General features: G+C 55.4%; 4 protein-coding genes across 4 annotated transcripts; 3 read left to right on the plus strand and 1 right to left on the minus strand.

Annotated features, from left to right (window-relative positions):
• Positions 1-950: 950 nt before the first annotated feature.
• On the plus strand, positions 951-1,568 carry pym1 (Partner of Y14 and mago; the record flags this gene model as incomplete). The annotated part of the gene is made up of 1 exon (XM_037316238.1): positions 951-1,568. One exon carries the CDS (start codon positions 951-953, stop codon positions 1,566-1,568), a length of 618 nt encoding a protein of 205 aa, XP_037185647.1.
• A 2,202-nt stretch (positions 1,569-3,770) lies between these two features.
• Positions 3,771-8,367, plus strand: VPS10 (Vacuolar protein sorting/targeting protein 10; the record flags this gene model as incomplete). Its single annotated transcript, XM_037316239.1, has 2 exons — positions 3,771-7,672; positions 7,728-8,367. 2 exons carry the CDS (start codon positions 3,771-3,773, stop codon positions 8,365-8,367), a joined length of 4,542 nt encoding a protein of 1,513 aa, XP_037185656.1.
• A 5,298-nt stretch (positions 8,368-13,665) lies between these two features.
• Positions 13,666-15,516, plus strand: btgE (putative beta-glucosidase btgE; the record flags this gene model as incomplete). The annotated part of the gene is made up of 3 exons (XM_037316240.1): positions 13,666-13,831; positions 13,953-15,321; positions 15,399-15,516. 3 exons carry the CDS (start codon positions 13,666-13,668, stop codon positions 15,514-15,516), a joined length of 1,653 nt encoding a protein of 550 aa, XP_037185655.1.
• Positions 15,517-17,312: 1,796 nt separating this feature from the next.
• CGCA056_v000980 (putative WD repeat-containing protein) lies at positions 17,313-19,616 on the minus strand (the record flags this gene model as incomplete). The annotated part of the gene is made up of 2 exons (XM_037316241.1): positions 17,313-18,467; positions 18,525-19,616. The coding sequence occupies 2 exons, from the start codon at positions 19,614-19,616 to the stop codon at positions 17,313-17,315; spliced, it is 2,247 nt and encodes a 748-aa protein (XP_037184594.1).
• Positions 19,617-23,329: the final 3,713 nt, after the last annotated feature.

Consider the following 23,329-nt stretch of genomic DNA (forward strand, 5'->3'; position numbering starts at 1 on the left):
TACTCCGTGCCAAGGCCCATCGTATGAGACCGAGGGCGACAGACCAGGGAAAATGGAAAAAGCCTGGCTGCACAGGGGCATGGATTCTGTGGCAACCTTGAAATTTGGGATGACACGGGAGAGTGCCTGACGGTGTAATACTTGACTTTGTTTGCGAAGGAGAGGGTAGGATACGCCGGCTTAATGCAGCTCTGACCGGCTAGAGTGGGCGACACACGTGGCGTCATACCGACCTGGCTTCGCTTTCCTCCGGCGCAGATGAGAGGGTTGCGAGCGAGCGCGAGAGAGAGTCCAGTGCCCGAGTGCTCCCCGCCGCCCCCAGCTGTTGTCAATGGAAGCTCACAGCTGTGGCGGTACGTGCCCGTGGTTTCGTCCAGTGTTCCTGGATCCACCAGATTGGATGGTCGTGGCCCGGGCCAATCATGGCCCAGCGGTGAGCAAGAAGGTTCAGACCCCAGAATGGTCTGTGCGCGGTGCACGAGGAGGGGCTGTTTCGACGTCGTCTCCCACCTTCTTTTTGCCAAATCGAAACAGGTCCTTTCCACGGCTACGTAGCTTGTCGCCCTCTTGTTTCCTGCCATCAGCTGCATTGCATCCGATTGCTGGCTTGTATTGTCTGCAACTGCCAAACTGCCCCGAAAGCTGCAGCTGCAGCGGTAGTTCTGGAAAGAAACAAGGTGCGACCGTGTGTGCCCCGCGGTAGGCTGTGATCATCTGCCGCATCCAACCGCATTCGACACTTGCCCAACCGAGCCGAGCTGCCCGCAGCTACCAGCATCTGGCGGGCTTGACACAGCTACAGCCGCACATTGGCTACAGCTCTTGTTCGCGATATACCGATTCACTTGTTCGGCGCCCAAGCGTACCTTACCGAGTGCGCCCGGCGAAGCTGTTGGGTTATCGCCGATCACATCGATTTTACGCGAATCCGGACGAACGTGCCCGACGACATGCCTTCTGAACCCAAACCCTCCAACGCGGGCATCGTGACCGACGATGCAGGCGAGCGCCAGATTCCCGAATCAGTGCGAGCCGACGGCAGCACCCGCAAAGCAATCAAGATCCGCCCCGGTTACCGCCCGCCTGAGGATGTTGAGGTCTACAAGAACCGCACTGCCGCTGCTTTCCGTGATCGCGGAACGAGAACCGGCATCCCTGGTGCGGCCGGCCTGAAAGACGACAAGCCTGAGGCGTCATCTTCAGCTGCTAGCAATAAGAATGCCAAGCGTCGAGAGGCAAGAAGGAAGGCCAAGGCCGGCAACGAAGACGAAGCCGACGACCAGAAGGCCAAGACTGCCGATGAGCCACCCAAGGCCGAGGAGGCTGATCCTGAGGTGGAGCGAGAGAAGAAGGCCCGCAACATAAAGAAGAAGCTCAAGCAGGCGAAAGACCTCAAGAACAAGAAGGAAGGAGGAGAAACGCTTCTGCCCGAGCAAATTGCCAAGGTCATCAAGATCAACGAGCTTATTCGGGAGCTGGACGCTCTTGGATTTGACGCTGATGGCGAGCCGAAGGCGAAGACAGATGCGGGAGACTCGGCGGCCGACGACAACGCAAAAGACGCATGACCGGTGCTTGAGCCATAACCCCTCGATATTTGCCAAAAGCTAGGAAGTCACACAAAGTCGAAGATCCATGCGTAATTCGTTCTGCTGGATTCTTTCGCCATATCCGCGCCCTTATGCCGTGCGTCTGATGTCGTCGCGAACCTCCCAAGCAAAACGATTTGGAAAAGAAACGGGACTTTGCAAGAAGCAATTGACAGCCATCCTAAGGCATTGGACACGGAACGCAGCGCATCGCCCCTGGGGTCGCAAGGATACAGGACACCGCCATTGGCAGCCATACCAACTGCCGATGTGTCTGATTTTGGTGGACCATCGCGGCACCATCTAGAGACGGCCACGAATGGTATGGTTGTCGTCGAGATAGCGCAGTCATTCAGAGCTGCGAGACTCAGCCTGGCGTTGTTCACTTCAAAAGTTTTCTGAACGCACGGCGAATGCGTATCCAAAGACAAGCCAGATATGCGGGCACCGAGACCGCAAGCTTAATAATGACGAGACTTTGATCGATGATAATTATTAAAATTATTCTCAAGTGACCGTTGCCTTCTTGGAAGGTTCCTGTGCGTCGGGCTGCCTCAAACAACACACATTGAATGAAGAGGCTGCTAGAAGCTTGGCGGCGTCTCAATCTTCCGCGTGCATATCTTCGATGCAACAGGAAACACGCATTGTTGCAACGTTGCGGGTGCGAATTATCTTTTGTTGTCGTCGGGGTTGAAGGTTGCGGGCCACGACGCCGATCCGGATGGCTTCGTCTCATCCGGATCCCGGTCGGATGGCCTGGCGGGAGATGGGGAACAGATCCCCGGTTGGATCGGTGGGCCAATTCGAAAAAAACCCCGCGAAGTGTGGAGTTCCCGAGCACACCAGGGTCCATTCAATGAGCAGCTTTGACGCCGTGGCCTGGAGGCTGATTCACCACGTTTCTTTTCAATCGGCAATTAGATGCTTGGGCCAGACCTGCATGAGAGTCCCCGCTGCTCTTGAGATCGGGGTAATTTGAATCTTTCTTCAACTGAAATGCTGAATTCTCACGCGCATCAACCAGAAAAAAACCAAATGAAAAGTATAGCTAGATGGTCTACCACAACTGCCAGGATGTAAGGGCACTGCATATAAAGGACGAGTGGTGTTGGGTAATCACCCATCTTGAGGGTTACTACCAAATGTCAAGAGCACCGTCTTTGTCTCATTTCGGCGATGAATGGCGGGCCGCGCATATTGCTGTTTCTGCCATGACGTGCAAAATGACAGGTAACGGCGCGGAGTGGAAGTGATATTCATTGGACGTGGAAATGGGAGCCAGAGAACAATGGATCGAGGACGGATAGGTAGTCGGCAGCATCAGTGGCCACCGGATGGTTGCATTGCGAGAACGGCCACGTCCAGTCTCTCCGAGACAGTGTGAGGAGCGCACGGCGGTTCGCACCGACCTTGATCCGTGGTCACGTCCCGGACTGGAGGCCATTCGGTTTTCTCTTCCATCTCAGTTGCTACTAGGTCTCGCACATTTTCAATAGCGATGTTTGCCGGCCAGTCAAACGCCGAAGAACGCAAGTGGATGCCTGCCCCAGGTGACGCGTCTCAGTTATGTGGTGCGCCCTCTCTTCAGCTTCACAATCGAGGGGGCCGTTGGGGGTTGAGTCTGTTGGGATTTCACAGCGCGCCAGCTGCGGCTGGATGTTGCGGAGATTAGATCACATCTTCATGATCCGAAAAGAAAGATATCACCAACGAAGGTTGGTTCCGCGACGCATAATACTCAGAGAAAAAAGAAACCCGCAGGCCGTTGGCAGTCGGTGTTCTATTAAAAGTTGCCGTGCATGGGGGCGGGGCCGACAGGCGCTGCACCGTGATCCGTCGGTAGCACCGGGGCCTCCCTGGTGCATGCTTCCTGATGCGTTGGTGTGGCGTCAAAGCTAGGGTGGAGCTGAAGCTTAGCCACCCGACTCGCGTGCGAAACATACCTCCTACGCTGACGTTTCCTCCGGACCTTTCTTTGACTTCGACGACCTTCCAACCATCATCGGTCTTGACACCACGTAAATCAATTGCTGCTGGGCTGGCCCGAACCACTTCTTCCCTGCGCAAACCCCATCAACACCGAGAGAAATTCCTGCCTCCTTCACACTTGCGACTTCGCATCCCATCCAGCCACTTTGTTCTTTTGATGAACACCACGATTCCGACACAGCTCCAAACATGAGGTTAGGGGGCAAGGCTGCAGCCTCCTGGCGCATCCTGCTGTCTGTCCTTACCTGGACAGCAGCCGTCCACGCGAGGGATGATCCGACAATCAGCGTCACCACAACCAAGCACCCGCCCGCCGGCCTCAGCTACTTCGAAGACTCCGACGTTATCCTCTACCACGATATCTCCGAACGCAACATTTACCGAACCGACGATGCAGGTGTTACATGGAACAAGGTCAAGGGAATCCCCGACGACAAAGCTGCCCTGTTCGTGATGCACGAATTCGACAAGAGCCGCGCCTACGTCCTTACCGAGACCAACAAGCACTACAGGACCACCGATAAGGGCAAGACCTGGAACGAGTTCGACAGCGTCATCGAGAAGAGTTTCTTCCAGGGCGCCGACATCCTCCATTTCCATGCCGGCGATCCCGATCGCATCATTTTCGGTGGTATGCAATGCGCTGGCATTTTTTGCCAGGAAGTCGCCATGTACACGACGGACAACTTCAAGAGCAAAGCGAAGCCCCTGCGCAACAACATCGTGGGGTGCTGGTGGGCCAAGTCATCCACCATGTTCACCACCGGCCAGAAAGACCTCGATGAGCAGCGCATTCTGTGTATCGCTCTCGACAAATCCTCGACTTCAAAGTACGATTACAGGCTTTTCGCCTCGGATAACTACTTTGAAGAGAAGGGCAACCAGATCCAGGAGTTCGAGCCCAACATGGACACGAACAAGGGCGTCTCGGGCGTCGTCAACCTGGCTGTTGTCAAGAAGTACCTGATGGTTGCGACTTCTTCTCCCAACACCGACGAGATGGCCTTGTTCGTCACCGACGACACGATCAAGTGGCACCGCGCCATGTTCCCCGCCGCGCATGGCCATAAGATCAACCAGGATGCGTACACGGTTTTGGAGAGCACAAACTACAGCATCCAGGTCGACGTGGTCAACACCGGAACTTCAAACCCCATGGGCGTCATGTTTACCAGTAACTCCAACGGCACCTTCTTCATTGAGAACATTGAGCACACCAACCGTAATAGGAGGGGCCATGTTGACTTTGAGAAGATTACCGGCGTTCAGGGTGTCTTCATCGTCAATGTCGTCAAGAACGCTGAGGAGGTGGAGAAGAACCACAAGGCGGCAAAGGAGATCATCACTAAGATCACGTTTGACGACGGCCGTAACTTCCACGAGCTCAAGGCCGGCAGCGACAACATTCACTTGCACTCGGTCACGGACCTCGACAACGTTGGCAGAGTCTTTTCCAGCCCCGCTCCTGGTCTTGTTCTAGGCATTGGAAACACGGGCAAGTCCTTGGGCAAGTTCGAAGAGGGCGATGTCTTCGTATCCGACGATGCCGGAGTGACGTGGAAGAAGGCTTTGGATGGCCCCCACAAGTACGAGTTCGGTGACCAGGGCTCGATCCTGGTGGCTGTCAAGGATTCCTACAAGGAGGATGTCTCGGAGGTTCGCTACTCCCTCGACCACGGCGAGAGCTGGAAAAAGGTCGCGCTTCCGAATGACCTCAAGATCAAGCCTGAGCTCCTCACCACGACCCAGGACTCGACCAGTCTCAAATTCCTGCTTGTTGGAAGAACCGGCGGCGGCGACAACCCCAATTTCCACCTCATCGCACTTGACTTTGAGGGCCTGCATGAGAGAACTTGCAAAGATGATGATATGGAAGATTGGCACGCTCGTCCCGACGACAACGGCAAGCCGACCTGCTTGATGGGCCACAAGCAGACCTACCGACGTCGCAAGAAGACCGCCGACTGCTTCATCAAGCAGGAATTCAAGGACCCTGTCCCGGTTACGGAGGACTGTGAATGCACGGATGCCGATTTCGAGTGCGACTACAACTTTGTAAGGAAGGAGGGCAAGTGCGAGATTGCCGGGCCTATCATCAAGCCTGATGGCGCATGCAAGAACGCCAAGGCGGAGGACACGTTTAAGGGCACTCCTGGCTGGCGCTTGATTCCTGGAAACACTTGCAAGCGTAAGAGTGGCGCTCAGAAGGATGACCCCGTCGAGCGAAAGTGCGGTGATACGGACACGCGTCCTAGCGTACCCGTCGACGGCAAAGTCAAGGCCATCAAGCACACCTTCGACACGAAGAAGACCGACTTTGAGAAGTTCTACTTGGAACGGGGCGAGACGAACAAGGAGACTGACGAAACAATCATTGTTCGACCCATCGAGTATACGAGCAGCGGCCAGATGAAGATCGATCCGTCGGCACCCATCTGGCGGACAAAGAACCACGGCAAGGACTGGGATACTATTCTCAAGGACGAGAAGATCTACGGAATCTACCCGCACAACCACTTTAAGGACACCGTTTTCTTCACGACTGATTCAAAGAAGGTCATGTACACCATCGACCATGCTGAACACTTCCACCACTTTGACGCGCCTACTGAAGCCGATACTGAGATGGGCAGCCCCTTGTCCTTCCACCCTGACAAGAAGGATTGGCTGATCTGGGTTGGTAAGAAGTGTGAAAAGGATGAGTGCTGGCATGAGGCATCCATCACGAAGGATCGTGGTGACAACTGGCACACAGCTCTTCGCTATGTCCGCAAGTGCGAGTTCACTGGAAACTCGGCCTACAAGTTCCGCGATGCGCGCCAGATTGTCTGCCTGGCCAACAAGGAGGAGAACAATGACAAGGGCACACCAAAGGTGGTTGTTTCCAGCAACGACTTTTTCGAAGAGGACAAGCAGTATCACCAATCGGATGTCAGCGACTTTGCCACAATGGCTGAGTTCATTGTCGTTGCTGTCGAGGATAAGCAGAAGGACGACCTGAAGCCATATGCCAGTTTGGATGGAGTGACATATGCCGAAGCGCATTTCCCTGTCAACTTCAAGGTTGGACACAAGAACGCCTACACTGTTCTTGACAGCTCCACGCATGCTGTAAACCTCTTCGTGGCCACTTCGTCCGCTGAAGGCCGCCGGTACGGAAGCATCATCAAGAGTAACTCCAACGGCACGTCGTACGTACAGAGCGCCGCCAAGGTCAATTGCGACGACAGTTACTACGTCGATTTCGAGAAGATTGCTGGTCTTGAGGGTGTCGCGCTCATCAACACAGTCATCAATTCCGATAAGGAGAGCGAGCCGAAGAAGGTCCACACGCAGATCAGCCACAATGATGGTGCTCAGTGGGCTTTCCTGCCACCCCCTCGAAAGGATGCGGCGGATAAGAACTACGAGTGCAGCAGCAACGAGGGTGACGAGAAGTGCGCCCTTCATCTTCATCACTACACGGAACGAACCGATAAGAAGAAGACATTCTCCGCTGCGACTGCTGTCGGTGTCATGTTCGGCAATGGCAACGTCGGCTCCAGCCTGGGTAGCATCAAGGATGCTGATACCTTCATGTCAACGGACGCTGGTATCACCTGGAAGAGCGTGGCCAAGGGAGTCTGGACATGGCAATACGGCGACCAAGGCTCCATCATAGTCCTTGTCCAGCGCTATACTACCGTCACCCCCAACAAGTCGAATGTCTTCAAGTATTCCACGAATGGAGGTAAGGATTGGGACGAACAAAAGTTCGACGACAATGAAGTCAAGATTATGGATATCACGACTGTTCGTTCCGGATCGTCGCGCAATTTCCTTCTCTGGTGCAAGTCCGATAAGGATGAGATGTTCACCGTCGACATTGACTTCACTAGTCTGACCGACAAGCCGTGCAAGTATGAGAAGAACGGTGAATCCGACTACTACACGTGGTCTCCCAAGCACCCGATGCAGGCAGACAACTGCCTCTTTGGTCACGTCACGGAGTACCTGCGCAAGAGAGAAGACCGAAACTGCTTCAACGACGGCCGCGTCGAACGCCTCCCCCAGATTTCAAACTGCACTTGCACACGACCTGACTTTGAATGGTGAGTTACAAGTGAATTGATAACCTATCTGACATTTGACTGACGTTCGTAATAGTGACTACAACTTCGAGCTGGACAATCACAAGCAGTGCAGTCTTGTACCTGGCAAGCAGCCCATGTCGGCTGAGCAATGGTGCAAGGAGAACCCCGACGCCGTCGAGTACTACGAGCCCACGGGATACCGCCGCATTCCTCTCACGACCTGCGTTGGTGGCCAGGAGCTCGACAAGCAGTCTCAGGTCCACGCCTGCGCCGGCAAGGAAGACGAGTTCGAGAGGCGCCGTGGCACTTCTGGAGTGGCCATCTTCTTCGCCGTCATCATTCCTGTTGGAGTGGCAGCCGCTATCGGCTGGTGGGTTTACAACAACTGGAACAGCAAGTTTGGCCAGATCCGCCTGGGAGAATCACCGAGCATGGACAGCGAGGCGCCGTGGGTCAAGTACCCCGTCATCGCGCTCTCGGCCGCGGTCGCCGTCGTCTCCGCGCTGCCACTCGTCGCTTCCGCCGTGTGGAGAAGCGCCACCTCTGCTTACGAGAGGGTGAGCAGCGGCAGCAGAGGAGGCAGCTGGTTGTCCGGAAGGGGCAACAGGCGTTTCACGACAAGGGATAGCTTCGCTCGCGGCAGAGGCGACTATGCCGTCGTAGACGACGACGAAGGCGAGCTTTTGGGCGACGAGAGTGACGATGAGGTATAGAGAGCTTTCATGAACGACGACTGAAGGGTTGGCTCGGGTTCCCGGTTGGGAGAAAACGCCCGAGAGACATAGGGCAGGACTTTCGATACTGTGACACAAACTACTGTTTCTCTTGGATCGGCGTGAGGCTAGGAAAGGCGGCGAAAGGTCGGAGAGACCCCAAAGGGATAGATTTGCTTAGAAAGGGAGGGAAACACAATTGTACGTTATTAGGCATTGCGATTAAACCATTGAGCGTTCGTTTCAAACAACATGTCTCCTCGTGCGGTGAAGGAGAGCTAAGAGACCCTCTTCCTCTTCCCCGCAGTGTGAAAGGTCACACAGCCTCACAGCGAGAGAGCTCTCGCGGAAATGCCGACATGATGTGCGCGAGTCAAACTCAGCCTCGGAGGGCTGGCGGTCTGGCTGCTTAGGCGAGATGTGCCAAATCACCGACGACCTTCGACCCCGGGCAGCAAAGTGTCGGGGACATGCCGGTCAGCCCGGGCCGGGGGAGGCGCCCTTTTCTCGGGGGGCCGGCAAGTTTGGGAGCTTAGGTTGTTGCTGACCGCCTACGAATGCAACTGGGCTGTTTGCCATCACGGGGACGGGGGAGGGGGAGCCGTCGTCTGAATGAATCGAACACCAGGCTGGTTCCTGCAAAAAAAGGGTAACGAATATTCGTATTCCGCAATGTTATCTGCTGCTTGGATCTTCCCTCCATTGGGCTGAAGTGGGCACACGTGGGCAGGGACGGGAAAGACGGCCTTGCACACTCTCTACGGCGGATATCCAATGCTGATCTCTGAGGTTCGAGAAGGGGCTATTGGGGAGGTGATGTGCAGAGGAGAGGTCAAGCATTTTCTTGTTCGTCTGCGGTGTGGACCGGTGTGGTCTTTTTCTGTGGTGATCGTCGGTGGTGCTAGGGGATATGGTCCATATGGAAAGAGATGTTTCCGAGGACGGTGTTGTATTTTGTGATTGGGGTTACAGGGAAGTACATGGTTGGCAGGCACGGCTGTTAGCACTGGACTGGTGATTACGGATAGCTTTACCGCCATCGCTGGCCAGATGCGATAGGGGGTTCCATTTGGTCTTGTCGCAATTTGCCCGAACGGTTCGGGTTGGTTGCCCATATCACGGATTTGGGCGGTCTTCTGCTTTCTTTCGCTTTGGGGGAGACGAGGGAACAACAAGATTGGATTTGGGTGGTTTCGGGGAGGGATCGACATGCAGTCTCCGCGGAAGCAGATGCATCAGCGCAGAGAGATGCGGCGGGGAGAAAAATACGAGGTGACCCAGACTTCGGTTCTTGGTTTCTTTTGAGAGCAGTTGAAGAGCCGGGGAGGATAAGGCGGAGAGGGGAGGGGTGTTGGGGCAGGGGGGACGATAGCGAGTGGGTTTGAGGCAAAAAAGAACTGAATGGGACGAGAGGAAAAAAAGAAAAAAAAGGGGTAGGTGGTGGGGGACCTTGTTGGAGACTGTGAAGCTATTCGTGAAGCTGGATTTTGTGAAGGTTGCCCGGAGATTTGATGTCCACTTGGCGGGCATTGCATAAATCCCGCGAATGGGTGACATGTTTTTATGCAAGAGGAAAAACGAGATTCGACGAGAGAGATGTCCAACGTAGCCCGGTCACGAGTGTGAGATGACAGATACCTTTTGAGTAAGCAGACTCGGCCCCCAAAAGTTGCATTTGCGAATTGTTCTTTGGTGCGACCGTTGCATCGCGTGCGCTGTGCCGTTGCGTATTGTCGTGGTATTCTCCCGTTGCGTGGTTTTAAGGTATTCCGGGGGAGGCGAAGGGCGCTCGTTACCGGATAAGCGGCGGGCAAGATGGAGAGACCGCTTTTTCTGCCTTTGTTTGTGGCGAAAGTTTAAGCTGAGCTTGGAGAGAGAGAGCTGGAAACAGGGCTGTTCTTTCCCGCCCCCGTGCCCGGCCAGACTGGCTGAATCGGAAGTGCACTGATAACAACGACATCATCGATGATCAGCTAGACATCCGCGGAGAGCGCCGGGTCGCGGCCCATGACGGCAGGCAGAAATTTCCCGTATTCCCTGATGAAATGGCAGCGCGCGGCGTTCTTCCATGCAGCGAAGATGAACCAAGACGTGGATGGTGGTTGTTGGCGGACCCACGGAGTCATACTGCTGCAGAGAAGAAAGCTGGAAGAAACGCACAGCGCACACAGCTCAGACCATGAGCAGGCTTGATGAAGGAGGCCAACAACGGCGGTGGCGCTTTCCAGGTTTCTTTTGGGGGTGTTTGGGGTGAGGCGTGTTAGTGGCAGTGGTGGTCCTGCCTGGCCTGCAGAGGCGGTCTCGGGCAATTCTTTTGGATTTCGGGGCCCTTGCATTGGCAGGTCGCATTTGAGTACATGCCTATGCAGGTACGGCTGAGATGCATCTCTTCGAGCTGACCTCATTTTCAGGCCGTGAGCGCAGCCAACTGCAGAAGGCAAGTCAGGCGATGACTGCGACCCCTTTTTCTCGGTAGCAGAATCTCGCATCTAGACATCTGAGTTGAATCATGCCCAAGAAACCGCAATTCCAGATTCCATCGCGGCAGATGATGCTGGCGGCGCAGACGGTAGACCTAGGCGCCGGTTGTCGCAAGCCACGAATATGAGACTGTGGGGAAGAGATACCTAGGTGTAATACACCGACCACATGCACCACCTTCCTCTCTCTTTTGCCCGAGTGTGTCTAGAATCCAGATGCAGACGAAATGATCGATTCGAGATTCGAAAAGGGAGGGGACGTGATACGGTTCCATTTCGTCTTCTTCCCAAATCGTGCAGAAGATCATCATCATAATCAGCGTAGGGCAGGAGGCCAGACGGGGGTGTGTTGCTCTTTGCAATCTTGCTTGTGGTTCGTCTAACTCAACTGTGGCTGCCGCGTTCAATCAAAAAAAAATCTGCCAGACCTTGCACCTTGCAGTTGTAAGGTGCGTGTCCATGCGAAACGACGGGAGCAGATTGGACGAATACGAAAATAAACTGTCATCGGAGCCGGACGGCAACGCCAAACTCGTAGCTGAGGAAGATGGAACATCCTGATGCTGCAACACCGTCACTGAACCATTCCTTTTTAAAAAGACCACCGCGCCGATTCGTCTGGCTCGGACTGGATCAACGGGGGCACTGACTACATTAGCACTGCCGCTGCAGCGTGCATCTGGGCAGGTCTGCACTAAGGTAGTTGGTAGGACGGCTAGACTGTGATGGAATTAGACAGATGAGATTTGGATAGCTTCAGGTTGCTCTCTTCCTTCCAGCAGAGGCCAGCGCGAGCGAGTGTTAGTGCCAAGGCACGAATGGACAGGCCGAAGACCGGTTCGTCTGGGCGGCACCTGCAGAAGCCATACGTAGTAAGGTAAGGTACTTCGTAGACCAGAGACCTGACAGCGTGAGCAAGAGCTTCATCTCATTTTCTGGGTCCTTGGTGCTAATGTCGCTTAGCTAATTTCCCGGGCGCACCAGTCCAAGGCCGCTCATTCACCTCTGCCCCCCTTCTTCCTTCCCAAGTTCCCAAGTTCCCAAGTGCTGCTGCAAGGCCCCCCCGCACCCGCCGATCCCTCCCAAATCAGTGGACTACCACTTCGGGTACCTTGCAGCTCCGCCCTCTAGCTGCAAGGCCGGTGCTGTTTCTCTCTCTCTCTCTCTCTCCCTCTCTCTCCCCCGCCGTCACTCGTCGCTCTCAGTCGCTGTTGCTGTAGGTCGATAGTGGTGGCTCACATCATCCCCTATTTTCCCTCGTAACCTTGTCTTTTTGCGCTTTCGTTGCTTCTTTCCGCCTTGTTCCTCACTGACACGGTAGCCTGGAAGCAACTGGAGTCCTGTTCTCGAACCATACACACGCACACCAACGCTCTGAGCTGAATAGTGCTGACCCTCTGCAATTGGCCAACCTCATGCTGTCTCAAAGTCACCCGTTTTCCTGTCCTGCGCCCACAGCTGCCGAGTCGTCAAATCTTGGGCACAATTAAACGCCCTCCATCAACGGTGGATTCGGTTGGTCAAGGGCTCTCGCTCCGTCGTTCGCTTTCTTCTAATTCGCCTCTTGCCTTCTCTCTTGCTCTTTCTCGCCGCCGGTTGCTCTGGGTGCCCAGGTGCTGGATCGTCTTGGCTTTCCAATAAGGGTTGACACGACCACGCTTAGCCGGGATTGCCATCTCGCCTCCCCTTTCCCTTGCGCGCTGTCAATCGTTTTGCATGGGTCAACTTGAAGATTGGCCAAGAACCCACCAACACCGACAATTGGTTGGCTGCGGCCCTCGACTCGCTGCCAGTGCTGTTCACCAGCAGATTGCAAAGTCCCGTATCTCTCAGCCCTTTGCCCAGGGCCCTCGCTCTGCCATGTCTCCGTCCACAGCCTGTCAGACTGACGAAGGCGACAGCTTTTGATCATTGCTCCGGCTTCCCATGATCAAGGTCCTGGGGCTCTCTCCACCGGCCTTGCCGTCTTGGGCTTCGAGGCCCTTGGAGGATCAAACGGTTCTGGCTCCTCTTCTCGCTCGGGTTCAGGTTCTAGGTCTGGTTCCTCGACCTCATGCCGTGGCTCGTGGCCTTGCCTGCTGCCAAGTGAAGCAGGGGCTTGTTTGCTGGCAGCAAAAAGTCTTGCTGGCAAGTTACCTCACTTCTGAGGTGCTGCTTGTGCACACTAAAACAACGAAACGACGCTTCCTGGCATGGCTGAGATGCGCCCACATGGCCATGGCCACATCCCTATCCAGTCCGTCGAGCCCATCAAGCCATGGATGAACCGGTTCCCCGTTGGTAAACAAGTGTCACCCACACCGGGCACACACCTTCAGAACGAGTGCCCATTCGTACTAGGTCCGGTATGCTTAGATGCCCACCCGTCGTCCACATCTGCTGGGCATCCACATCCACACACAACCTATCCTTGAGGTGGGCGGGCTACACACCGCACCGCGTCGTGCACACACCCCGGTTCGTCGTCGGCCACCCCCAAGACCCCCCCAGGTCAGGGACTCCTCCCAGAGTCGTACCCATGAGAGAGTACGGATACTAGCCTTCTACCTAATCTAAGCAAGCAACCACCATACATAATAATAACATCCCAGTCCCGCCCGTTTCTTTCCCTCTCTTCTCTCCTTTCCCTTCCTCACGAAAACACCGTCAAATGAGTTGATGCCGTCAACGTAGTTTCGTCGTCCTTTCGTCCTCTCATCACCTCAGCTTCACTACCGCTTCACTCTTTTAGCGGGCATTCGCTTTCTCGTACCGACACCTACGTCGATAATACACGAAAACAACAAAAATCCTCAAAAAGGCAACTTAATTTCCAATCATGAAGGGCTCCATCTTCGCTGCCGCCGCCGCGGCCATTGGCGGTGTCAACGCTGCTTCCCACCACCGCCACGCTCACGGTGAGCTGTTCAAGAGAGGCGCCGAGGCCTCGGTCTGTGTCCCCGGATGCACCACCATCTACACCACCATCCACGGCGAGCCTACGCGTGAGTTCTTACCTTATCCCCTTGACTCGGCCAAGAGTGCCCCGTCTCTGCCCTACGGCATGGCCACGGTGAAGATCGTGGCTATCAACATGAAAGATCGTCGAGCTGACCGGAAGATCAGTGGTTCCCAACCCTCCCAGCAAGCCTTCCACTGCTGCCAGCGCTCTCCCCTCCGCCGCCACCTCGGCCCCCGTCGCGCCCAAGCCCACGTCCACCTACAAGCCCCCCGTGGACCTCCCGACTCCCGTTCCCGAGATCTGCCCTACCCCCGGCACTTACACCTTCCCGGCCACCACCATCACCGTGAGCCAGACCACCACCGTCTGCGGCGCCCAGACTACCGCGGTCCCCTCCGGCACCCACACCTTCGGAGGTGTCACCACCGTCGTCCAGAATGCCACCACGGTTGTGTGCCCCTACGCCACTGAGAAGACCACCAACGGTGTCGTCACCTCCGTCGTCGAGACCACCACCTACGTCTGCCCTACCCCGGGAACTTACACCATTGCTCCCACCACGGTGACCGTTACTGTCCCGACCACCACCTGCGTCTACCCCGTCGTCACCACCGTCGTCCCTGGTACCTACACCCGCCCCGAGGTCGTCACCACCGTTGTCGAGACCAGCGTCGTCGTCGTCTGCCCCTTCACCTCTGAGGAGCCCAAGCCCACCACCACCTCCGTTGCCCCGGTCCCTACCACCCCGGCTCCCGCTCCCACCACCTCTGCCGTCGAGGCCCCCAAGCCCACCACCGAGGCTCCCGCCCCTGCCCCGACCACCTCTGCCGTCGAGGCCCCCAAGCCTTCCAGCGCTTCCTCCTCCGCCCCCAAGCCTTCTGCCACCGCTCCCTCCACCGGTGGCAACCTGGGTGGCTCTGGCGACCACTGGGCCATGACCTACACCCCCTACGCTGAGGACGCCTCCGGCTCCTGCAAGAGCGCCGACCAGGTCGACTCCGACATTGCCTCCATCGCCAAGGCTGGCTTCCAGGTCGTCCGTGTCTACTCTACCGACTGCTCCACCCTCGAGAACGTCGGCTCCGCCTGCGAAAAGTACGGCCTCAAGATGATCATCGGCATCTTCGTCAAGGCCACCTGCGACCCCACCTCCCAGGAGATCAAGGACCAGGTCGACGCCATCACCGCCTGGGGCAAGTGGAGCATGGTTGAGCTCGTCGTTGTCGGTAACGAGTGCATCTTCCAGGGCCGCTGCTCTGCCTCTTCCCTGAAGCAGCTCATCGTCTCCACCAAGGCCACCATCAAGAGCGCCGGCTACACCGGTCCCTTCACCACCGCCGAGACCGTCGGTGTCTGGCAGCAGACTGACGTCGTTTCCGAGATCTGCGACGCCGTCGACGTCGTCGGTGGACAGATCCACCCCTACTTCAACGCCGAGACCGCCGCCTCCGACGCTGGTAAGTTCGTCAAGGGCCAGCTCGAGATTCTCGAGTCCTCCCAGATCTGCGGCTCCAAGGCTGCTATCAACCTCGAGTGCGGCTGGCCCTCCGGCGGCTCCTGCAACGGCAAGGCTTGCCCCGGTACCGCCGAGAGCAGGCCACCGCCATCAGCTCCATCCGCGAGATCATTGGTAGCAAGACCGTCTTCTTCTCCTTCAAGAACGACGAGTGGAAGGAGCCCGGCTCCTGCGGCTGCGAGCGCACCTGGGGTTGCGGTGACCTCTTCTAAGAGGGAAGAGCGACTACACGAGAAGCCACCGAAACAAGACAACCTTTCAACTTCACGCGGCCTTGCTCACGCCCTCCTGTCTATGATGTTGGTCCCTACATATAAACCAAAAACAAGATGTACATGAAGTCATTTTTCAAGCACCGTTCCATCCGACGACAATTTCGACGAAACGTTTTTCAAAGCAATTGGATACCCAACCAACCCCCTACCCAACGAGGAGGAGAGAAGAGGAAGAACAGGAGGGGGAAAGACGAGAAGAATCAACCCTTCTTCCGACGTCCAGGGATTTTTATGTAACATACTGTCATCTAAGCATTTGATGTATATATAATATTTCTGGGTTCAGCGACGGAAAAGGGGGGCTACCCCTTCACCCTGTGTAACTCTGATTTCCTTCCCTTATGTATCACTTAGGGGGCATGATTCGTCGCGGCAGGATTGAAAGGCGGCAACGAAGAGAAACCCCAAAAATTATTTCATGTGTCATCTAAACAAGCCTTCTTTTAAGCCTGCCTCATGAGCCACAAACAAATCCGATTTAATGTTGTAATTGAAGACATTTGCGTGCCAATGTGACAATGGAAAACAAACAACAAAGGGGTGTCATTCGTCTTGGCGAGTTCAGATATGGCCCAGCATTCCACCCACACAACGTCGCATCCGAAATCCCAGATGAACCACCCGTTCATCCGAACAATCGGGTTGTCCAAACTGTGTCTAGCCTCCAATCCGCTCCATGATTAGCTCACCGATCCCGTTTCGTTCCAGGTCGCACCGAAAACCACCCATCAAAGAAACGGAGAAAAACAAAAAACGCCGCTTCTTCCTCCCTTTCACCATCATCGGTCAGTCGCCCTCCCCCCCCCCCCCCCCCCCCCCCCCCTTTGTCATTTGAATTCCCAGCCGTTGTCCTTTTCGGGTCCATTGTGGCTGCGACGCTAAGACGACAACGTGCATTTCAGATCGAATTGCGACTAAGAATAAGGGGTGGTGGGTTTCCCAAAAAAAAAAAAAAAAAACCCGCCAAACCGTTTATGAGGCGCTCGAGAGGCACCGCCTCTAATAACGATGCACACACGGCAGTTGCATGTCCTACCTAGGAAAGGTAAACAGCAAGAATGCGGCAAAAATGCGGGCTCCACTCATGCGTCTCGATGGCATCGTCCAACGGTCAATAGTCGTCGATCGTCACCAGGAGCAGTCATTCCCCATTCTACTTGAACCGCACAAAGTAGTAGACACTGGCTTCAACAATCAATGGATTTGGTCTATCAAAGTGGTCCCCTCAAAAACCGTCCCCCAGGTGTATCTCGCGAGAAATAAAAGGGGATATGTGTGTCCAAAAAACGTACCAAAAGCACGCAGTACTTTCATGGAATGAAATGATGAAAACCGAGAAACCATGCGACAGACACCATTTCCGAATGCCCCCCATCCGTGACGTCGTTAAAATCCTCCATGCCTAAAAGAATAAGTTTCAACGCTGTGCTAGATCAAAACATAGAAAAAATGCTTCGGAGGGGTCTCCTTCCACAGGCCTTGCCATGCTATTTCCCACCTTCAGACACATGCACTGTTTCGAAAAACCCATCTATATGCCAGCCGTGTGTCGTCAAAGAACAGGACAAGAAAAGAGAACCAACCAATGCGAAACAGTCGCGAGGCCGCATTACAATGGACGGGGTCGTTATCGTTAAAGGCAAATGAGTCCGCAAACGCCAAAGCTTTGCCACCCGGACGCCTGGCCGTCCGAAGCACCGATCGTAGTGCCGTCTCCCCGGGTATCAAGTTCTTCAGAATGGCTCCAAATCGTCGAACACGGACAGTTTTCTTGCCGCTTTAGCAGGGTAGCTGCGAGGATAGGTCCTTTCGGGATAGGACACGCCGAGGTCAGGAGTTCGCACGTCGATTTCCTGTGGTTCGTCCACCGATTCGAACCCTCCCCAAGCACCCAGATCACAGCGCTCCAGCTGAAGCAGTCCACCCCGTGTTCGATCCATGCAGAGAACATTGAGGTCTTGGCCATCATTTGCGAACTCCACGCCTCCAATCTCTCCAAAGATGTCGAACGACTGCTTTTGCTTCAGGGTTTGTGCGTTGATGATGTTGATCCAGTCGGCCTCCTCCGCCGCAACTAGAACACTTGGGCCGCTGCCCGTGGGCGAGAAGCGCAGGCTGCGCACTCCGGCCATTTCCGAACGTATTGTCTCCAGCGGATACCCATCGCCATTGGGCTTGGTCCATTTTCGAGCATCCCAAATCTTGACAGTCATGTCCTGAAAGCCCGTTGCAACAGTGTAGCCATTGTCTGACCAGTCGCACGCGAATCCAAAGTCGCGATGTCCGCCCAGCTCTTGCAGGATCTCGCCAGTGGCCGCATTGGCAATCATAACGTTGTAGTTGTCACCAACCATCACGCGAAGGCGACGGTCAGCCGAGAGAGCGGAGCAGTTGATGGGACACCCGTATTGTGTCTCCAAAACAAACCTCTCGGTCGCCACATCCATCACGCGGAACCCTTGATCGTTGCTTGCAAAAGCAGCCATCGGCGTCGAGTTTCGCGACTCATGGATCTGTAGGTGGTTGGTGATTCCGCTAATGTGGTTAGTTATTTGGCCCTCCGTGTACTTCTTGTCCTGGCTGTGGACATTGCGCATGCAGTATTCGCCGTTGAAGGTACCGGCAATCAGAACTCCGCAGTTGGCGTCCAAGGTAGAGATTTGAACATTGCCCAAGTCGCTGAGGTCCATAGCTACCTCACTCTGGCCGGTGACGGGGTTGAGCTGGTGTACAGCTCGCTGGCCTGGATAGAAAATACGGCTTCTACCCGCACATGCCAGGATGTTTCGCAACTGGAAATGGGCCAGGTGGACGTTCTGCCGGACATCCATACGGCGGAACCTGAAGAAGTTCTCAGTGCTATAGAGTTCTCGGTCTGGGTAGTCCAACTATAGAAGTGTTAGCTTGTCTAGGTAGACTGCAAAATGGCTCATGGAAACTCTCACCTCCACTTTGTCTGAGCCTGCCCGGTTAGTATAGTTCTTGTAGTCCAACTTCCTACGAACGCGGGCCTCCGAGCGAAGGACCCCAAGGTCTTCCCAGTCGATTCCTTGCAGGTCGCACCTGTCACCTTCCAGGTCCGAAAACCGCACTCGGGCAACCTTCTGTGCGGATTGCGCGCTGATTGACCTGATACTGGGCCTAGGACCATTGCGGTTGCGCCAAGCCCAGTCTCTCAAGAAATCCCGGAGGCAGAGGTTCTCGGGGCCAAGAGTGCTTGGATTTGCGTTGCTGGCGGCTGGGGGGCCATCCTCTTGCCATATGGCCTCTTCCTCCTCGTCGACACCCGTGACAACATGCTGTTGAAGTGCCCCAGAAACGCCAGAGATGGCGGGGTATGTTGACTGCCATGTATCGTCATCATCCTCGTCCATGCCTCCAGCGCTCAACATTGGGTGAAAAGGGATGGTGTTAAGCGGGGTAGGATGGATAGGCCCTGATGGATCGAACACAGGGCCAGAATGAACCCAGTAGGACGTCATATGGGAAGGAGGTTCGGCGGGCAGTTGTCCATGGATCGTGTTGTGGGCATGCGGGGGGCCAGGATACTGTTCGGAGTTCAGCATCGCGCCAGTTCCCGGCACGGGCGAAAGGGTGCTGGTTACGGGCACAATCGTTGTGTGACCCAGAGGAGCACCGCCGTCGCTGTCGCTCATATCCATGTCTTCATCGTCCTCCTCGTCAACGTCATCTTCGTCATCATCGTAGTCTATGTATTCAGGATCGTAAGGGTGCTGGTTGTATGAGAAGGAGTTGGCGGCATCGTAGAGGGACGACGGAGCGACGGGGAAGTGGTTGACGAAGTGAGATGTCGAAGCAGCGTACGAAGCTTGGGCAAAGTTTTGGCCATGCGTTGGTGGCTCTTGGGGGTAATTGTGTTGGCTTGTCTCGCGAGCAGGCTGGTGATGGGAATCTTGGTCATAGGGACCATCGACTGGCGGAGCGAAGGTCACACTGTGGTGATGGTTCGAGTGAGCGGGTGTAGCCTGTGCTTGGGAAGGCTGAGAGCCGGCTGTTTCTGAGGTTCTTGGGCGCATCGTGCTCGCTTCAAGTCTGAGTCGTGGCCCGAATGGGCATCATCGAGGTCAGGTATACAGCAAAGAAGCGGCCGCCTTGGTTGGGTCGAATGGAGGCTTCTTCTGGAGCGGTCGAGATTGTAAGTCGTATGTTTACCCGAGGTCACGTCTATTGCCTGGACGAGTCGTTGATACGGATGGCCACCGGCGTATTCGGCAGTCCAAAAGCTCCGTTGCTTCTTCCTCCAAGCACACGGGGCACAATTCAATCTCGCGCAGTCGATGACCGGTCGGTGTGCAACGTTTGCGAGAGCGGAGCAAGTCGGTCTTCGTTCACAAAGTTGGAATGCGAGGAGAATGTCAATTCGGAACGAAAGTGTCGCCGCCTGCCCTGGGTTGTCGTGAGATGTGTGGCGGAAGGTGTTGGTCGAGTTCTGGGCGAACGGACTGGGAGGTTGTTAGAGTCTGGTCCGGGCAGTCGAGGATGCGGTCAGGCGTAGGTCAGGTCGAGTCCAGTGCCAGTGCCAGTGCTGGTGTTGTAGCAGGGCGGGAGCGGGAATGGGACCCGAGCGGGAATCTTTCACTGGGATCGAAGGACAATGGGGAAGGGTACCTCACTGCGAAAGGCGCGCCAACCAAATATTGAAGACTTGACGAGGTCTCCGAGTTAAAGAGGTACTTGTATCTCAGTGGCAGCACTGGCTGCAGAGCATGTACCTTCACTGCAAAGATACACTTGGTGGAACCTCGTCGATGGTGCTGTGACAAGGCCCGATCCCTCTCAGCTCTCGTCAATCCCCGCTAAATTACTTGGTGCTGAGAAGAGCGGCCCTGGTCTTTGTGGGTTCGGAAGGTGTGGAGGACTCGACCTGGATTTCCTTCCACCATTGGATCCCTGCGTGCCTTGCTACAAATACAACCGTCTTTTCAACAACGCTCTACTGTCGCAGCTTTCGAAGGTGAGGAACGGAGGGTGCCTCATTTTCCTAGCCGCCGAATCGAAATTTGAGTTCGAGTCAAGATCGTGGCTTCTGCTGGGTCTCCCACGACAGGCAAGACATCGTTGCGTCCCGACAATCCTCGCAAAGATTGGCAACATGGTGGTAGTGGTGGTGAGGCTGGTTCAAGGATGGCCACCTCCACCCTCACCACCACCACCACCACCACCTGCACTCAAGGACCGGAGGGGCATGCATGCCCTCGGCCACTCATGCCAGCCAACCTAATGCCGCGAGCACACGAACCCTGTCCGTCTGGGAATCTCGAGCTTCGCAGCGCGGGCATCTGTTGCTTTTCTGCGCAGCACAGAGGGAGAAGTATTACGGGAACTCACCCTAGTCCAACAAGACAGAGACTGGTCCCGACGCCAGCTCTATGGACGCCACCTCCAATATCATATGCATGGCTGACTCTGGGCGGGAAATGGTGTGCGGTGCTGAGTGCCCCCATGGAAACCCCGGGGAACGCAACGAGACCGCCGACAAACGACGAGAACACCTCAGCTCATTCTGTATCACGTTACGGATAGCACGCATACACAGGGGAACGAGGCGAGCTTGGAGACAAGACCACCTGCATTTCGTTGGGCTTGGCCTGGTACGGATGGGATACACGAGCAACCTTGTCCACGACGCCGCGGTAGCTTGCACCTGGCCAGGCCAGACCCGGCCACTTCTTGTCACTACAAAACCATGTTCCGATGGGACGCATCGTTTTCGACAAGCAGCATGTTGCCACAATTAGCAGAAACCCCAGCTGTAATACCGCTCCGGCCGAAAGAAATGTGCACTGCGGCCAGCTCTCCGTCCGCATGCTTCTTTAGTGCCCCCCGTATGGAGTATCCGTTTTCTCACCTCGCTTTGCTACTTTCAGACCGTGGACCTGTTCCCTTCTTCAACTCACTCTGACGTCACGACCCAGCCGACGTTCAGACGTTGGACAGCAGCCTCCAACGTCTTGGGAGGACCTGACTCTTGCCGCAGCGCTAGTTGGTCATGAGCAGTCCCAGAGAAAGCCATGCAACCATATCCGGCCTACAAAGCATGCTCTAGTGCGCGAATATACTCTCCATGTGCTGCTTACCTACGCGACATTGCAGATCCTCACCCCGATTGCCAATACCGTGCAGTAAACCAACCCAACCACGCGTTGACGGAGTCGGTTTCTTCCAACGGCGGCCTAACTGTCCTTTCTTTTGATCTCCAGCCTCCCTTGTAAGCATACCTCTACGACGGTCGTTCTCGCTTCCCGTCCGTCAGATTTGGGCATTGACGAAAAAAGGGCCAGTTTTGATTCATTTTCTCCAAACCTCGCAACATTCACAATGTGACCTGTCACCCCGCTCACTTTCTGACCTTGGTTATCCAGGGGTGCTAGCCCACATTCATGTAAGTCGTTGGATTAGGAAGCCTCCCCTTCCACGCCGACCCAAGCTAAATTATACAGAACGCTCACCGACTGCCACCTGGCATCGGAAACCGGGCAAGAACGGCAGGCCTCAGTTGTCTTTTGCTTTCGCACGGGACACTACCGAAGGATTCCTTCGCTGGCGACGCAAGCTTACCTTACTCCTACGAGCGACTCACATCGACACACCGCTGAAGCCGTCTCATTCGCCAGCGGACCCCTATATTAGAAGCTGACATTAAGAACAACTGCTCGGCCGATGCCAAAATCTGACCAACCGCAACCTCACCTCCAAGCCACAGCAGCATCCCGATCAGTCCAATGATGGAATCCCTGGAGTAGCTGCCTGCCAGCCATCGGTGCGCCAGAATGAAAAGAGAAGCCCAACCCCAACCTCACGCGCGCGTGACAGGAGACCTGAGGTGATCAATCACAATCGGCAGCGTGCGGGTCCCCCGAGTTTCAAACCATCCCCAATACTAACCATTTCCTTGCTGCCTCCGACCTTCAGGCTCCGCAAACTCGTTGCTTTTTCACAACTCGCCTGTGCACTTGCTGCCCTCGTCAGTGTCTATTTACCCAACCCCTCGCCTTTTACGCAGGGACTCGGAAACACGACAGGGGATAGGAGAAAAAAACCGATCCAACCTCTCGCAGAGGAGGGTTTTTTCTGTCTTTCCAACACTGCTCACATAATCGCACAATTTCCCGCTGAGGTCTGCTTATTCATGGAGTCCTTCAACATGCGCGGCCGCCAACATGAAGAGAGTCCGCAAATCAGGACTGCTCTGTTGAAATCCCACAGCAGGATCGACCACTCCCATGTCAGAAATACAGTGACCCCGGAAACCAAGCTTCGACCCTTCAGCCATGAACAGAACCTCGACTGATCGACATGACCGCTGAGACCGAGCTCCACGCCGAGTCTCAAGCCCTGTATTTTCCTTTTGAGCTTTTGAGCCTCGACAAAGCCTCGTCTCGATTTTCCATCGTCAAAGGCGCCAATAGCTCGAGGTTACGGGCGGGGCGGGCCCTCCCCCATCCCAAATCCACATTCTAGAAGAATGAGAATGGGCAGAAAAAAAATCACAAGAGCAACGCTGCTACCTAAACTCGGGGCGCTGCGGCGCTTCGGGTAGAAGCATCCAACCCAGTCCAACGACACACCGGTCAAAATTTTGCTGAAAAAAGCAAAGAGAATCCCGTAACCAAGGCCCTATTCCTTGCGCGCAGTTCCCGCTGTGAGACTAAAAGACACCCTGATGACCCCCACCGGGCGCAAAGGCCGTGCGGCCAACATGCCTCTCTCGCTTGCACGCTGGAGGAGG

Source organism: Colletotrichum aenigma (assembly GCF_013390185.1).
Source record: "Colletotrichum aenigma strain Cg56 chromosome Unknown KSG_Cg56_contig01, whole genome shotgun sequence".
In the NCBI taxonomy this organism is placed as follows: Eukaryota; Fungi; Ascomycota; class Sordariomycetes; order Glomerellales; family Glomerellaceae; genus Colletotrichum; species Colletotrichum aenigma.